Source organism: Sus scrofa, chromosome 6 (genome assembly GCF_000003025.6).
Source record: "Sus scrofa isolate TJ Tabasco breed Duroc chromosome 6, Sscrofa11.1, whole genome shotgun sequence".
In the NCBI taxonomy this organism is placed as follows: Eukaryota; Metazoa; Chordata; class Mammalia; order Artiodactyla; family Suidae; genus Sus; species Sus scrofa.
Genome location: NC_010448.4, coordinates 51,676,494 through 51,693,271, shown reverse-complemented (window position 1 = coordinate 51,693,271; position 16,778 = coordinate 51,676,494). Strand labels below are relative to the sequence as shown.

Below are 16,778 nucleotides of genomic sequence, written 5' to 3'. Positions count from 1 at the left end.
AACTCAGGTTCCCAAGGCTCGTGGGCAGAGAGAGCAGGGCAGCCTGCTTTCCTGCTGCTGCTGACTAATTAATTAAGAGGGGAGGATTTTCAGGGGGATCTGGGAGGGGGTGGACCTGGGTGGATTCTGCCAAGGAATGGGCCGATGCACGGCTCCCCGGCCCCCATGGCACCCCCTCCCCACGACGTCCCTCACCGAAGAGCACCTGCACCACCGTGCTCCCTCCATACCTGTTTTCTTTGCCATTTGGCAACAGGGACGGGCGCTCAGCCCCTGGGCGTTCTGTGCAAACATAGGTGTTTCTGCGGGTCATCATGCTGGGAGGGAGGTTGTTCTGCAGGAGACAATGCCAGCAGGAGAGTGAGGGGCAAAAGGACAGCCTTTAACCACCCCTTGTACCCTTGCTGGCCTCCCTCATCACGAACGAGGCAGCGGAGGTTAGTGAGCTGGCCCAGACACAAAGGCTATCACGGGAGACCTTGGAGCTGGGAGGAGAGGCTCCCGGGGTCAGCCTGGCCCACCTCTCCTCCCCCAGCTCGGCCCCACCTCCAGGCATGGCAAGCTCTTAAACACACACTTATTCATGCCCCGCTGTCTCTCCTGCCAGGACAAGCCTCCCACCTTTCCCCCACTCACTCCCAGGTATCTTTTAGGTGTTCCTTTATAATACAGCCCCACCCTGGCCCCAGGCTGAGTCAGTGCCTCCTTTGTGCTCCTCGAGGCAGCCCTGATCGCGGGTCCCATCGCTAGGTATGGACCATATCCGTTCACCCACCGTGCGCTAGAGACACAGCACATCAGGATGCTATTGCCCCATACAATGTCCTGGGAAGTGAGCCGCTTTCTTTGCTCTGGACGACTGTCTAAGACAGGCGTCATTTCTTCTTTCAATGTTTGGAAGACTTCCACCAGTTTAGAGGCCTCTGGGTCTGGAATTGTCTTTACGGGGAAGTGCCGAGACTGTATAGGTTTTCTATTTCTTCTCGTGTCAGTTTTGGTTAACTGTATTCTTTCTTTTTTTTTGTCTTTTTGCCATTTCTTGGGCTGCTCCCGTGGCATATGGAGGTTCCCAGGCAAGGGGTCCAATCGGAGCTGCAGCCACCGGCCTATGCCAGAGCCACAGCAACGCAGGATCCAAGCCGCGTCTGCGACCTACACCACAGCTCACAGCAACTCCGATCCTTAACCCACTGAGCAAGGGCAGGGACCAAACCTGCAACCTCATGGTTCCTAGTCAGATTCGTTAACCACTGCGCCACGACGGGAACTCCGGTTAACTGTGTTTTTAAAGATATTCGCTCATTTTGTCTCAGTTGTCAAATGTACTGGCCTAAAGTAGTTCCTAACACCATCTTACTATCTTTTTAGGTTAAAAACAAAGTTCTCTTTTCTATTTTTCATATTGATAATTCATGCTTTTCTTTCCTTTGTTTTTTTTAGGGCTGTGCCCACAGCATATGAAAGTTCCCAGGCTAGGGGTCAAATTGGAGCTGTAGACGCCGGCCTACACCCCAGCCACAGCCACCCCGATCCAAGCTGCATCTGCGACCTGCACCGGAGCTCACAGCAATGCTGGATCCCCAACCCCCTGAGTGAGGTCAGGAATCGAAACCGTGTTCTCATGGATACCAGCTGGGTTGAGCCACAGCGGGAACTCCTCTTTTCTTTTTAAGTGAAGTACAGGTGGCCTACAATGTTGGGTGCTGTCTTTTTTCATAGTCTCGCTAGTGGTCCACTAATTTTATCAATCTTTAAAAAAAATCAGCTTTTGGCTTTGTGGATTCTCTAGTCTACATCCGTTTTCTCCTCAATTGATCTCTTCTTTCTTAGTTCCTTCAACTTTTCTTTTTTTTGGGGGGGGATATATTTGCTGTTCTTTTTCTAGTTTCTTAAAATGTGGGTTCATTTCAACAACAGCACTTGCTCTCATTCATTGAGTGTTTCCTGAGTCAGATCCTATGTGACGATTGTACAAGATCCTCCTAACTATCCACGTTCTTTGATGAGCTCACTTCACAGGGTGGGCTAGTCAAGTTCAGAGAGGGGACGTTTCTTGCTCCAGGTCACACAGCTCACCAGTGTAATTCAAACTCTGGTCTATGTGACTTCAGCATCCTGACTACCTTTTTGTAACCTGCCTCTGCCCTTGTCTCCTGAGGTTAAGGATATTTTGGTTTCCACGGCTTGTATGTTAACATTCTGGGGAGCTTCAGAAGCAAGAAAATTCAATCCTCCATTCCCCAGACACCTCTGCAGCTCAGGTTCTAGATATAAATGGGTTCTGCCAATCTTGCACTCAGGAAGTTCTGGGAGGTGGAAATGGGGTGGCCGCCTCCTTTCTGCCCCTTTTGACTAGTGCTCACACAGGCAAGGCCATGAGACAAGGGTCTTTGCTTCAGCAGGGTGCCTATGCCAGTTCTCCAGACCTCTGAGCAGCAAAAGGTTCTTCTGATGGAGGATGAGGTTTTTGAGTTTTTCGCTGCAGCCATAACTGTATGTTCTTGAATTCAGTGGAGCGAGACGTGGCCTCAGAGGTGGCAGCTCCCTTGGTGGGTCAGTTCTGCTCTGGCAGGTATATTATTCTTGTAGGTCTTGTCTATTGTCTGCTCCTCTAGCCCTTCCCACGACATTGTAAGTACCACACCTGACTCCCGGTGTTACATCCTTCCTGTTGAAAGCACACAGAGAGCTTCTTTACGACACGGATGCTAATTTGTTCACGAGAATCTGGCACAAGCTCAGGCAGAGACAGCACCCAGTAAATGCCTGATGAAGAGTTCCCTTTGCGGTGCAGCAGAAACGAATCCGACTGGTATCCATGAGGATGTGGGTTTCATCCCCAGCCTTGCTCAGTGGGTCAGGGATCTGGCATTGCTGTGAGCTGTGGTGTAGGCTGCAGACTTGGCTTGGATCCGTTGTTGTGGTTGTGGTGTAGGTTGGCAGCTGTAGTTTCAAGTCAACCCCTAGCCTGGGAACTTCCATATGCTTTGGGTGCGGCCCTAAAAAGCAAAAAATAAAAAAGTAAATAAATATCTGGTGAAAGAATGGATGGATGTAACAGGAATCCTGTGTGGTGGTCTGGGGAACAGGTCGGGAAATGGCAGGGTGCGAAAAATGTGACCCACCTGGTATCTGGAGGCTGGGCCAGGGGTGGTCACACCCCCAGCCCCATCCTCCCAGCCCCCAGGCCACCCCCCCTCCGCCACTCACAGGGGTGCTCGTGCTGTCCTTCCGTCGCTCTGGGATCTCTGCCTTGTTGGGGTTGTGGGCACTGCTGACCATGGGGCTGGAGGGGGGCAGCCCTCGGCTCCCGCTCCCAGCAGCACTGCAGCTTGCCTTCCGGCCTGGCAGGCGCTCCTCCTTCAGTTCCGCCTCCCCTGTGCTGGTTGGGCTGCGCTTGGGGTGCAGGGGTGCGGGAGACGGACCACCTGGTAGAGGAAGGCGACAGTTATGGCTGGCATGACCTGGAAAAGCCAGAACCTACTCTGGGAAATCCTTGGGATCTTAGAACTCCTTATCGCCTACATCTGTGTAGGCCATTCTGACAATATCTGTCAATGTGACACAGACATGTGTGAAAGTGACCCAGAGGTGCCACATAAATCACATGATGCACATATGTTACTCACTGCATGCTTCTTTTTTTTTTTTTAAAGCCAAAAGACTGGGAACAACCTAGATGCCCCTTTATATGGGGAAACTAAGTCAGTCAAGATACTGCCACACAATGGAATACTATGCAGCTATAAAGAAGGTCCCAACACCAAATGATCTTCAAGACAGACTGAAGTAGAAGAGGCAAGGCAAGGTATAACATCTACAGTGGGATGTCGTGTAGAAAAGGGGGGAAAGTGGGGAGTTCCCATTGTGACTGGCAGGTTAAGAACCTGACTAGTATCCATGAGGACGCAGGTTTGATCCCTGGCCTCGCTCAGTGGGTTAAGGATCTGGTGTTGCCACAAGCTGTGGCACAGGTCGCAGATGTGGCTCGAATCTGGCGTTGCTATGGCTGTGGTGTAGACCAGCAGCTACAGCTCCAATTCGACCCCTAGCCTGGGAACCTCCATATGCTGTAAATGTGGCCCTAGAAAGAAAAAAAAAAAGGGGTGTTTGTGTCTCTAACTCTATATTTGTTTATAAACAAATGTTGCCAAGCGGCTCTCATTTCTATTAAAAGGGGATAATATTTCTTGATAGTATAAGTATATTAAATATTGTATTATACATCTTCGTTCATTTTTTCTATCTTTCTCCTCCTTTTCATACCTGTCTCTTTATATATTTACATATGAGTAAAACTTCTCCAAAGGAATTCATATAAAGCCGGTAACAGTGGCTGCCTCCGAGGAGAACTGAGGGCTGGGAGATACGAGTAGGACAAAGACTTTTTTCTTTGTTTTCTTTTGTTTTTTGGCTGCACCATGGCATGAAGGAGTTCCTAGGCCAGGGATCAAACCTGTGCCACAGCAGTGACAATGCTGGATCCTTCACCTGCTGAGCCACTAGGGAACTCCAAGACTTTTTAGCTATTTACCTTTCCTGTGCTATCAAGTTTTGAAGGAAGTGACTGTATTAGTTTCAAAAACAGAGCAAAACCAGATTGGTTCCTTAGGCCATCTTGGGAATGTATGGTTTTAGAACCAAGGGAGTTAAATATGTCCTAGAACCCCAGACCGTTAGGACTTCTGCATGGGAAAGCCTCAAGAAACTTAATGCTCAAAAGTCCCAGAACTGGAGGAGCTCCCTGGCGGCTCAGTGGGTTAAGGATCTGATGTTGTCACTGCTGTGGAATAGGCTGCTACTGTGGCAAGGGTTCAATCCCTGACCCTTCTGCATGTTGTGGGCATGGTCCAAAAAAAAAAAAAAAGTCCCCAAATCATAAAAAACTCTACAATGATGGACACAGGGGGCCCATCAACCATCCTTCACACAGAGAATCTCAGAATCCAGGGTTTTTTTTTTTTTTTTTTTTTTTTTTTGGTCTTTTGTCTTTTTAGGGCCGCGCCCATGGCATACGGAGGCTCCCAGGCTAGGGGTCCAATCGGAGCTGTTGCTGCCAGCCTACACCACAGCCACGCAGGATCTGAGCCCTGTCTGCAACCTACACCACAGCTCACGGCAATGCCGGATCCTTAACCCACGGAGCGAGGCCAAGGATTGAATCTGCAACCTCATGGTTCCTAGTCAGATTTGTTTCTGCTGTGCCATGATGGGAACTCCCCATGTGGGGTTTTTGAAAGGTTACCATGTTCTAACCATAGGATGTTGGAGTCACAAACTTCTTAGGGACTTTCTGGACCAATCTTGCTATTTTATACGTGGGAAAAAGGAGGCCCAGGGGAGAGGGTGGCCTGACCATCCAGAACCAACCTTTTTCGGTTCAGGACTGATACCAAGCTTCCCTGAGTCCCCTCTCCCAGTGCTAGTGCCTGGTCCAGAGTAAAGAACACCCCTGGAGAGAGGCGGGGCTACAAAAATAACAGAAAGTTGGAAATTGCCTTGGCAGTTCCTTACTGTGAAACATAGAGTTTACCAGATGACCCAGCAATTCCAGTCCTAAGTAAGGCCCAAGAGAAATAGAAACACAGATCCCCACGAACAACGTGTACATGAGTGTTCACCGCAGTGTTATTCACAACAGCCAAAGGCCGAAACAACTCAAATGCCCTTCGGTGGGTAAACAAAATGCGGTGTATCCGCGCGATGGATATTCAATAAGAAAAAGGAACTACGTGCTGATCCTGCTAAACGTGGATCAACCTGAAAATAAAATCCTAAGTGAAAGAAGGCAGACAAAAACATTCGGAACTGGGAAATCTAGAGACAGAAAATAGATCAGTAGTGGGCTGGGGGTTGGGACGGGTGGGGATCTAAGTAAAAGGTCAAAGGCTGAAGGTTGTAGAGTATTTTCTGGGGTACTGACAATATTCTAAAGCTGACTGTGGTGACGGCTGCACGACTCTTGATACACCAGCACCGCTGAACGGCACACTCTCAGTGATGAATTGTTTGGTGTGTGAATTATATCTCAATAAAGCTATTTAAAAGTATTAGGAGGGTTCCCATTTGATGAGGGCCTCGGTAAGAGATCTCTTAGAAGTTCCCGGGTCCCACTTGCAGTGGATCTACTTTCTGTAGGATATGAGATATCGGTTAGTTGCAGAATGGGGGGTACAATCAGGTGTCTGCCCAGCCCCTTCCCACTAGGAAGTGTGGAGGACAGGCCAGAGGGCAGGCTCTCAGCAGCCGTTTTGTACAAATACGTGTCCTCTTGTGTCCTAGTCAAATGGATTAATACCAACTGGACCCTGATAGCAAGTGGACCAGGAAGATCTCAGTTACGAATTGAGCTGGTCTCTAAAACGAGTCGTAAGGGCCTGGGAAGGAGATACGGTGAGTTACGTAAGAAAGAAAGCAACCGGACAAGCCGAGAAGCCAGACACAGAGTGTCCGCTCCGCATTCATCTGCTTTTCCAGCCATGACGGGAACTCCGGCTTTTCCAGTTTCTAACGCATTCCTGAGCCCGGGTGCCCCAAGTTTCATACACTATCCCTGCACCTTTACAGAACATTCCTCCCTTCGCTGCAGGTGGCCTGAGCAGGTCTCTGTGCCTTGCTGCCCAGAGAATCCTGACGGTCTGAGGCCTCGGGCCCAGGGACGGCAGGTGAGCGCGTGGGGACCATACTCACAGAAGTCGCTGTGCCTGCGCTGGCGGTGGTAGGTGGAGGAGGAGCTCCGCTGCCCTTTGCTGTGGCTGGTGCCTTTGCTGGAGCTTGTTCCATTGGTGGTGTCGCTGGGCGCCCGCACCCGTGCCAGGGCCAGCCCCGGGGCGCCCCGGTCCCCACCCTCCTGCATGAAGATGACAGACAAGGAACCTCAGCCCCGACCCCTCTGGCCCAGAAGTCCCTCCACCCTGGGCATCGCGCGTCCCGCAGGTCCCTGACGCCTTCTGACCTCAGTCTTCCTGCCCAGCAGGAGGTAGGTGGCGGTCACTTCGTTGTACTTCTGGCTGGTCAAGGCCTCTTTGATTTCTTCCCGCGTGTAGCCCATACCCACCATCACCTCTGGGAGATGGGGATGGAGAGGAGGTTCAGTCTCCCCATATCCTTCCTTTCCACTTGTTTCCGCATCTCGTACTAATGCCTGCTCTTTGCCTGTCCAGTATCTACGCCCCCCTTCTGCCGGCAGCACCCTGATTTTCCTTGGAAGAACATTCCTCCCCTGCTCAGATCTGGCTGACTCCTGCCTGCTCCAAGCCCCAAGGGAAGGCATATATATAGAGTCCAGGTCTGGCCAATCAGAGTGTTCCATCCCCAAGACCAAAGTGATTGGTTTGGGGGAGGCCTATGACCCAAGTCTGGCCAATCAGAATGCTCCACACCCAAAGCCACACTGATTGCTTCAGAGTGGGCATATGACCCACTTCTGGCCAATCAGAGTGTCCCGTCCCCAAGGTCAAACTGATTGGTTCAGGGATAGCCAATGGGCACCACCAAGGGCTTCTTCTGGAACATTAGGAAAGTGGCTTCTCCTGTTGAAGGGGGTTATCCAGGCCACCAGGACATGCTGTTGCCAGCTTGCTCCTGGGAAAGAAGTAACCACTGAGAAGATACCCAACAAATGTTTCTGAGCACCTGGAACCAGCTATGCCTGAAGGCTGATATACCCTGGCCTTTTCAGTTATGAGAATGAATAACATCACTATTAGGTTAAACCTTATGAAATTGCTGGTTTTGACCATTTTTGAGCTATAAGAATGGCAATTTCATATGGTTTAACCTATTACTATCCAGCTTAGGCCCGAATGACTTGGCATTTCTGTTACTGGCAACCATGAAAGTCCTGATGAACACGGCCAGATAACGGTGTCCTCGGTCTCCTCATCTGTACAAGGAAGGCAACTGGAAGGTTCCTAACGGTTCTTCCAGGGCTACTGTGTTAGGGGTCAAGTGTTGGACGGCTCCAGGCTGAGGGGATTGGGACCAAAGAGGTGGTGGGTGAGGCACGTGCCGAAATAGCAGTTTTCCTCAAACATGCAGGTTACTGACGGTTTTGTCCAAGCTCTTCTTGGACAAAAGTAATCTGTGATTTCTTCTGTCTTAGCGGTCAAAGCTAACATACCACACAGCACTGGTTACCTGACTAATATAACTACGTAAATTGCTTTATGTAAACTCATTCACTTAACATGCATAACAAACCTATGAAGCAAAGTTTTCTGACTATCCCCTCTTCCAGATGAGGCAACAGAAGCACAGAGAGGGGAAGCCACTGGGCCAGGGTCACACAGCTAGAAAGTAGCGGGGCAGGACTCGGAGCCCAGACTTCTCTGCTCTCCCTAAGGGCCTCGCAAACTTCTCCAGGCACTAAGCAAAGCGGTAAGTGCTGGGAAGCTCCCCCTGCCCCAGCTCTGAGGCCTGTGGCTCCGCTCTGCGTGACCCTCACCAATTCGTTTGGTGTCCCCGAAGTCCTCCTCAGGCTCCGTGTATGGCTTCAGCTCCTCGCCCTCGTAGCCGATGTTGATCCACTTGTCTTTCATGATTTGCTGCAGGAATTGGGAGCCGGCCAGAGATGGACAAAGAGAGATGTCAGAAGGCCCGGGAGAAAAGTGAGCTCCCCACCCCACCCTGCTGCCTGCCTCCAAGGCACAGCACCCCAGAATCCAAGGCTCCTTGAAAGCGGGCACCTCCGAGCCCCACCCTACCCCCAGCCGGAGCCTCCCGAAGCCGCCCTTCCTCCTCCGCATCATCTGGGTGCCGGCGCCCTGTAATCTTCCTAGCAGCTCATTAGCTAATTACGGGCATGTCGGGGAGTGGGCGAGGCTTGGGGGGGGCAGCACCGGGACGGGTCTGGGAGCCTTTTCCCGGGGCTGCCTGTCTCCCCTCCCCTTCTGACAGCAGATCAGCCCCCAGCAGGGTTAGGGTCTGGCAGGACAGCTGCGATGGAGGGGTCGGGGCTCAGCTCACCTCCAGAGTACAGCGTTTAGCTGGATTCAGCACCAAAAATCTCCGCAGGATGCTCTCACAGTCTGTTGACATGTAGAAAGGGACCCGGTACTTCCCTCTGAGGACTCGCTCCCGCAGCTCCTGGGGGGATGGGGTTACTGGGGGCAGGTCCACCCGGCCTCCTCACTCACTACACACACCTTTCTCCTGATCCCCCAACAGAAGTGACAGGAGCTCCAGGTCCCAGCCCCAACGTGTGGGGGAAACCTCACCACTTTCTCTTGACCTCAGTTTCCATCTGTGAAATGGGAATGTTGTACTAGATGCAGTAGTTTTCAAAAAAAAATTTTTTTTTAGTTAAAAGAAATTTTTTAAAGTAATAGAACTTTTCACTCTGAGGACATCTTATAGAGCAAGTGAATTCCATAAGCCAGATAAGAGAGCAGGTGGCCGGGCGGGTCAGCCTCTGGGGCCTTAGTTTCCGTGTCTATAAACTGGGACCACAGCACCAGCTTCCCAGGCACGAGTGAGTTTGTAGAAGTTAATGCCAAGCACCAGTCACGTGCAGAGCAAGTGCCTTTTAAATATTGGGTTTACAAAACGGGAGGAGAGAGGGGAGCCCTGCCCCGGCCCCCATCCTAAGCCTGGTTTTCCAAAAAAGCTCCCTGCCCCAGCAGTCTCAAAGAATGAGCACTGATACATATATATATACATATATATTCTGCCTTTTTAGGGCCGCACCTGCGGCATATGGAGGTTCCTAGGCTAGGGGTCAAATCAGAGCTGCAGCTGCCATCCACAGCCACAGCCACGCAGCATCTGAGCTGTGCCTGCACCCTACACCACAGCTCACGGCAACGCTGGATCCTTAACCATCTGAGTGAGGCCAGGGATTGAGCCCACGCCCTCATGGATACGAATCAGGTTTGTTACCACGGAGCCACGATGGGAACTCCAAGAGCACTGATTTATGTTGACTTTTTTTTCTTTTTAGGGCCGCACCTGTGGTATATGGAGGTTCCTAGGCTAGGGGTCGAATCAGAGCTGTTGCTGCCGGCCTCCACCACAGCCACAGCAACGCCAGATCCCAAACCACTGAGGGAGGTCAGGGATCAAACTCGCATCCTCATGGACACTATGTCAGGTTCTTAACCTCAGGGGTGAGCCACCATGGGCTCCTTTTTTTTTTTTTTTTTTTTTTTTTTTTTTTGGTCTTTTTGCCTTTTCTAGGGCCGCACCTGCAGCATATGGAGGTTCCCAGGCTAGGGGTCTAATCAGAACTGTAGCCACTGGCCTACACCACAGCCACAGCAACTTGGGATCCGAGCCGAGTCTGTGACCTACACCACAGCTCACGGCAATGCCAGATCCTTAACCCACTGAACAAGGCCAGGGATCGAAACTGCTCATGGTTCCTAGTCGGATTCATTAACCACTGCACCATAACGGGAACTCCTATTGACCTTTTTTTAAGGGCCAAAACTATGAAAGAAAAAATAAATTCCATGCTCCACGGCATGGCAGACCAGGGAGAGCCCCTCCATCCTGAATAAGGGGGTGTGGAGTTCCCCAGTCAGTGCAGTGGGTTAAGGATCTGGCATTATCACTGCTGTGGCTCAGGTTCGATCCCTGGCCCTGGAATTTCCGCATGCCACATGCATGGCCAAAAAAGGAGAGAAGGAAGGGAGGGAGGAAGGTGAGAGAGAAAGAAGAGAGGGAAAGAAGGAAAGAAAGAAAGAGCAGGGAGGAAAAGGAGGGAGGAGGAGGGGAAGGAGGGAGATACGCAGAGGGCGTGAAAGGAGGGATGTGTTTCTTGGGCGGAGTCCCCTGCGGGGGCCTGGGCTGGGAAGGAGCTCCCTCTGAGGGCCTTCTCCTAAAAGGGCTGGATGAAGCCTATGCCTGGGGAGCCTCCCTCTGCAGGTCATCACAGCCCGCAGCGTGGTGAATATTTAATAGTGATGAGTATTGCTTCCACGGTACTCGGCTGGTGTGGGCAGAACTCTAAGCGCTTTATACTAGGTTTACAAGGATGCTGTGAAGCAGGTGCCTATTTTCCAGACAAAGAAACTGAGGCCCAGAGAGGTTATATCACTTGCTCTGAGGCTGTGCAGCCAGGAAGGCGCAGGGCCAGGGCTCAGAGGCAGTCTGCACTGTGGCACCCCCGCTCCACGTGACGGTGAGAGGCACCCCCAGGCCACTGACACCACCACCCAGAGCAGCTCCCGAGGGTGACACCCTGGCCAACTGCCAGGTCCCAGGGAAGGGCCTTACGCATGCGGTCTGGCTGTATGTGTCCCCATCTTATGTGCGGGGAAACAGAAGTTCAGGAAGGGGCCTGTCTGAGGTCACTCAGTAAGGACATGACAGAGCAGGGATCTGTCCCCAGCTGCTCGTCTCCTTCACCCAAGGCTTGGGTATCTGGTGGGGACACCAGGACAGCAGGAGGTGACCAGGGCCTGGGGCGGGGAGAGGCTGGCCTGGCCCTTTGGAAAGGTCTCTTGGCTTTGCGCTTGGGGCTCAGAAAGATTATTCTGTGAGAGCCAGCACTTTGCCTGCCTGATCTCAGCCTGTCTTGGACGCTCTGCTGAGGCTGGTACCTTCCGCAGACTGAGTCCCAGAGGGGCCAGCTGTTCGGCTGAGGCCGCTGTGATGTGGGGACCCCCTCCTGCCCCTCACCCAGGCCAGCAGAGCCCTGTCCTTGGCAATGACTTCCTGGATCTCCTGACAGCTCCTCAGCCACCTTGAAGAGACCTGAGCGTTCCTGCCTCAGAATTCCCCCTGCAACCCTGGGCGTCCCAGACTGAGGGAGGTTCTTCCTGCAAGATGACCGGCCTGAGCCCATCCCTGCCACGCCCGGAACAAGAAAGGCAGAGGCGCTGATCCAGCCGAAAGGAGGCTGGAGAGAGCAGGACAACCGAGTACAGCACGGGCGCCCAAGCAGCACAGACGCCAGAGCGGATGCCAGAGCGGGAGAAAAAATAGCCACCAAGGATATTCTTGGGATGGCTGATGAAACCCGAGTATGGGCCGTGGGTTAGAGGCCAGGATTGCATCAAGTGCTGGATTTCCTGAGCGTGATCGAGGAGAGATCTCAGGAGATCCCTGCGGGATGCATGCAGCCTTTAGAGACGAGGGGACACTCTGCAACTGACAGCCACGTGCTCTGTCCAACGGTGATGACAACGATACCACACGCGTCTACAGACACACGGTACCCGCGGCCACGCGCTGGCGACCAGTGCCGCTCCTGAAAGGTACCACGCACCCCTTGTTCTAGGCTCCTAACTTCTCTGTTGACTGGCGATGTTTCAAAATAAAAAGCTCCAAGGGAAAATAAAAAAAAATGCCCCCTCAAACCTACAGCTCACCCCCCCCCCCACTTCCCACCTCCTTCCACAGAACTAACCAGCCTGACATGCTATATGCGTTGCTTATTTTCTGCCTGGCTCTGCTGCAGCAATGTCCGTCCGTGGGGGCAGGAACTGTTCTGTTTGGTTACACACAGCCGTCCATGGTTTTTTGGCTATTCGCCCATCGCCATGAGCCGCTTCTGTACATTTTCATCACCCCCAGAAGAAACCCTACACTCCAACTCCCTGCCCCGACTCCCCTAGACTCAGGCAGCCACTCATCTGCTTTCTGTCTCTGTGGCGCTGCTTATTCCGGATATTTCAGAGATGGAATCCACAGCAGGTGGCCTTTGTGACTGGCTGTCCCACTTAGCGTGTTTTCAGGACTGCCTGGGGACCGCCTGCACGAAGGCAGGGATTTCTGTTTCCTTTGTTCACACCGTGTCTGCCAAACTCCCAACAGGGCCTGACTCGTCGTGGACGGTGGACAATGAATAAGCACTGAGTGAATGAGTGACAGAGTGGGATTTGAACCCAGGCTTGCCAGCTGCCATGCCTGTGCCCTGAACCCCCAGTGCAGCCTGGTCCACTTGGGCCCATCGGCCAGCGCTGGGGACCTGGGTCCTGCGGATCCCCGTCTGGCCCTATAACCTCGACCCCAGCCCTGGGCAGAAGAGGTGTCTGGGGGGCGGGGGTCCGACCGAGAGGGCACTCCGAGCCCGTGCCAGCCCCACCCAGCACCTTGAGGTTGTGCCCGTCGAAGGGCAGGGAGCCGCTGACGAGGGTGTACAGGATAACGCCCAGGCTCCAGATGTCCACCTCCGGCCCGTCGTACTTCTTGCCCTGGAACAGCTCCGGGGCGGCGTACGGGGGGCTCCCGCAGAATGTGTCCAGCTTCGAGCCCAGTGTGAACTCATTGCTGAAGCCAAAGTCGGCGATCTTGATGTTGGCCTCGGCGTCCAGCAAGAGGTTCTCCGCCTGCGAAGCCAGGAGAGGGCAGAGGGGGGACGTGTGTGCCGCTGGAGCCGGCCATCCGGGGCCACGCTGGCACTGCCCCTCACTCCCTGTGTGACCCTGAGCAGTGCCTTGACCTCTCTGGGCCCTGTCCTCATCCCAAAGTGGAGATGATCAGAGGCTGAGCCTCACAGGGAGGATTGAGAAGGAAGGGAATTCGTCCAGGAAAAAGGCCTCGAACAGTATTTCATACCCAGTAAGTGCTTTATCATGTTAGCTTTTTTTTTTTTTTTTTCTCGCCATGCCCATGGCATGTGGAAGTTCCCAGGCCAGGGACTGAACCTGAGCCACAGCACTGGCAATGCTGAGTCCTTAACCACTAGGACACCAGGGAACTCCTCACACAGGCTCTGATTACCCCAGGTGGTCTGCAGAGCTAGAGGTCCTTGGGCAACCTCCAGCCCCTCTCTGGGCCTCTGTTGGCCCCCGCAGAAAAAAAATGACGACTCACGGCTCAACACCCATGAACTGAAGACAATCATTTGACATATTTATGAGGCCCCTACTATGCACCTGTCTTTTACACTATTGCTTATAAGAGTGACGACCTAGCACGGGGTTAAAATACAGATTCTGGAAGAACCCCAGCTCTATCGCTCACTCGCTGAGTGACTCTGGGTGGATTACCAACCCTCTCTGTGCCTTGGTTCCTTATGTATCAACTGAGGGTCATTTTTTTTTTTTTTCTCTTTTTGCCATTTCTTGGGCCACTCCCGCGGCATATGGAGGTTCCCAGGCTAGGGATTGAATCGGAGCTGTAGCTGCCGGCCTACGCCAGAGCCACAGCAACGCAGGATCCGAGCCGCGTCTGCGACCTACACCACAGCTCAAGGCAACGCCAGATCGTTAACCCACTGAGCAAGGGCAGGGATCAAACCTGCAACTTCATGGTCCCTGGTCGGATTCGTTAACCACTGTGCCACGACGGGAACTCCTTTTCTATTTTTTTTTTTTTTTTTTTGTGAACTGAGGGTCATTTTAGTGCCTGCCTCATAGGCGACTGTGGGGCTAAGCAGGAAGGGCTCACCCCAGCACACAGGAGAGGGCCAGCACTCAGTAGGTACTTTGCATGGTTTTGAGATTTTGTCTGTTTTTGGTGGCACATGTCCTTGTATTTGATATCTCATGGGCAAGGAAACGGAAGCTTAAGGAGGCCACCTCATGGTCCCAGCAAGAAAGTAGCAGAAGGGGAATCCACACCTACTTAGATTTTGGAATCCAAGCCTATTTTGGTATTACCCTTCCCTACCTCTGATCCCACAAAGGGCTAGAACCCACACAGACACACGCTTCAGAGGCATCTTCCCCAAACCTCAATCTACTGGCATCTCCATCTTTCTCAGGGGTAACATCTTCCTTCATGGCATTTGAGGCACCATGGTTCAGCCCCAAACTCACTTCTGGGTTGGGCTGGGTGGTTGGACCCCTGTCCTTAACCAGATTCCCAAATCCTCATTTAGACACTTCTAAGAGCCTCCACCAGGGGGCGTGCCTCCCCCAAATTCGTCCAGATGGAGCGCATCCTTGCAGGGCAAACTGAAGCCTCTAAGGTGCTTCCCCAGATGGTTGTGTGGGGACGCCGGGCAATACAGAGAGAGGGGATGTTTAGAAACTTCCACAATAATCTGACAGTGGAATTTTATGTTTTTTGAATCTAATAATAATCACCTTAAAAACTGGCCTTGTATTTTTTTTTTTTTTTTTTTTTTTACCTTTTTGCTATTTCTTTGGGCCGCTCCCGTGGCATATGGAGATTCCCAGTCTAGGGGTCGAATCGGAGCTGTAGCCACCAGCCTATGCCAGAGCCACAGCAACGCGGGATCCGAGCCGAGTCTGCAACCTACACCACAGCTCACGGCAACGCCGGATCGTTAACCCACTGAGCAAGGGCAGGGACCGAACCCGCAACCTCATGGTTCCGAGTCGGATTCGTTAACCACTGCGCCACGACGGGAACTCCTTTTTTTTTTTTTTTTTGGCCTTGTATTTTTTTTTAGGGCCGCACCCGCAACATACGGCGGTTCCTGGGATAGGGGTAGCATCAGAGCTACAGCTGCCAGCCTACACCACAGCCACAACAATGCAGGATCTGGGCCATGTCTGTGACCTACACCACAGCTCACGGCAACACCAGATCCTTAACCCACTGAGCAAGGCCAGGGATCGAACCTGCAACCTCATGGTGCGTAGTTGGATTCGTTCCCACTGCGCCATGACGGGAACTCTGGGCTTGTACTTTATACATCTTTTTTTCCTTTCATTTTTATTATAGTTTACCAAAGCACCTGTCCACAGCAGATTGGGAACTTAAAACACTAAAACAGGAGTTCTCTTGGGGTGCAGCAGGTTAAGGATCTAGTGTTGTCCCTGCAGTGGCTTGGGTTGCTGCTGTGGCACGGGTTCAATCCCTGACTCAAGAACTTCCACATGCCACGGGCCAGGCCAAAACGAAACAAAACAAAGCACTACAACAAATCTGGTCCTGTGCTGTAGGAACCTTGCGAAGCAAGTCCTTGAGCACTTAGCGCAGGGCCTGGGGCACAGAACGTGCTCTAGAAACTACAGTAGACAACTTGATATGAACCAACAAACATTTCTCTCTCTGGTCTAGGATGAGAAGTCCTGAGACCCTCCTGGTGGCGGGGGTGTGGGCATAACATGGAGCTGCTGGATGAGGCTGCCACGGCTCAACTTGGCCAGGCGAGAGAGGTCCAGGCCCCGCTGAGCCCCCTCCCTGCCTGGCACTAGCTCTCTCAAAGGTCCTTCTCAGGTTTGAAGATGTCTGTGACTCTAAGACCCTGGAAGCCGTGTGACTCTGGGGCTCTAAGATCTCAATTCTCGAAGATTCCTGAGTGTTCTAAAGTCTCCAGAGGCTCTGAGAGTGACAAACTCTGCACTGCGTCCCAGTGACCTTGTCCAGGACACATGGAGCCATTGGAGGCCCTTCTGGGACACTTTGTTTCTTTCCCCTTTGTTCCCTCCTCCCGTCCCCACCCCCACTGCTCCCCCATTTACTGGCCTTGTTTCCACCACAGAAGCTGGGGAAAAAGTCAAGGGACCCTGGAGGCTGAGGGAGAGGCGTGAAAAGAAAAGGGAGGGGGGCGTGGCCGAGGACACAGGGCCCCCCGCGGATGGGGCGCTGGGGACAAGCAGGGTCTGTGGGCTGAGCTGAGGGCTCACCTTCAGGTCCCTGTGGACAATGTTTTTCTGGTGACAGTAGTGCACAGCCGACACAATCTGGAGGGTGGAGGGAGGTCAGTTACTTGCGGCCCCTGAGCCCCTCAGCCTCCCTCCGAGTCCCCAGGAACCCAGTCACAACCCAGCTCTGAATGCCAGGCCTCCCCAAGCACAGGCTGTGACGCTGGGGTTCCCCCTCCCCCAATTTGGCCTCAGTGGGAAATGAGGTGAGACCCGCACAGACACACACGGCCACCCGGACACCTGGACATCTTTGTAACCAGACATCGG

The 16,778-nt window shown here is 52.7% G+C and overlaps 1 protein-coding gene across 4 annotated transcripts in view; it reads right to left on the bottom strand.

Annotated features, from left to right (window-relative positions):
• The window catches only part of MARK4 (microtubule affinity regulating kinase 4), a 34,631-nt gene that overhangs the window by 7,282 nt on the left and 10,571 nt on the right, over positions 1 to 16,778 (bottom strand). For all 4 annotated transcript variants that reach the window (XM_021094540.1, XM_021094541.1, XM_021094543.1 and 1 more), the window contains 8 exons: positions 16,491 to 16,547; positions 13,038 to 13,274; positions 8,968 to 9,087; positions 8,447 to 8,546; positions 6,956 to 7,065; positions 6,691 to 6,850; positions 3,211 to 3,428; positions 231 to 334 (listed from right to left, as the gene is read on the bottom strand). In XM_021094540.1, coding sequence (XP_020950199.1) covers positions 231 to 334; positions 3,211 to 3,428; positions 6,691 to 6,850; positions 6,956 to 7,065; positions 8,447 to 8,546; positions 8,968 to 9,087; positions 13,038 to 13,274; positions 16,491 to 16,547 — 1,106 coding nt within the window. The remainder of the gene's footprint in view (positions 1 to 230; positions 335 to 3,210; positions 3,429 to 6,690; positions 6,851 to 6,955; positions 7,066 to 8,446; positions 8,547 to 8,967; positions 9,088 to 13,037; positions 13,275 to 16,490; positions 16,548 to 16,778) is intronic.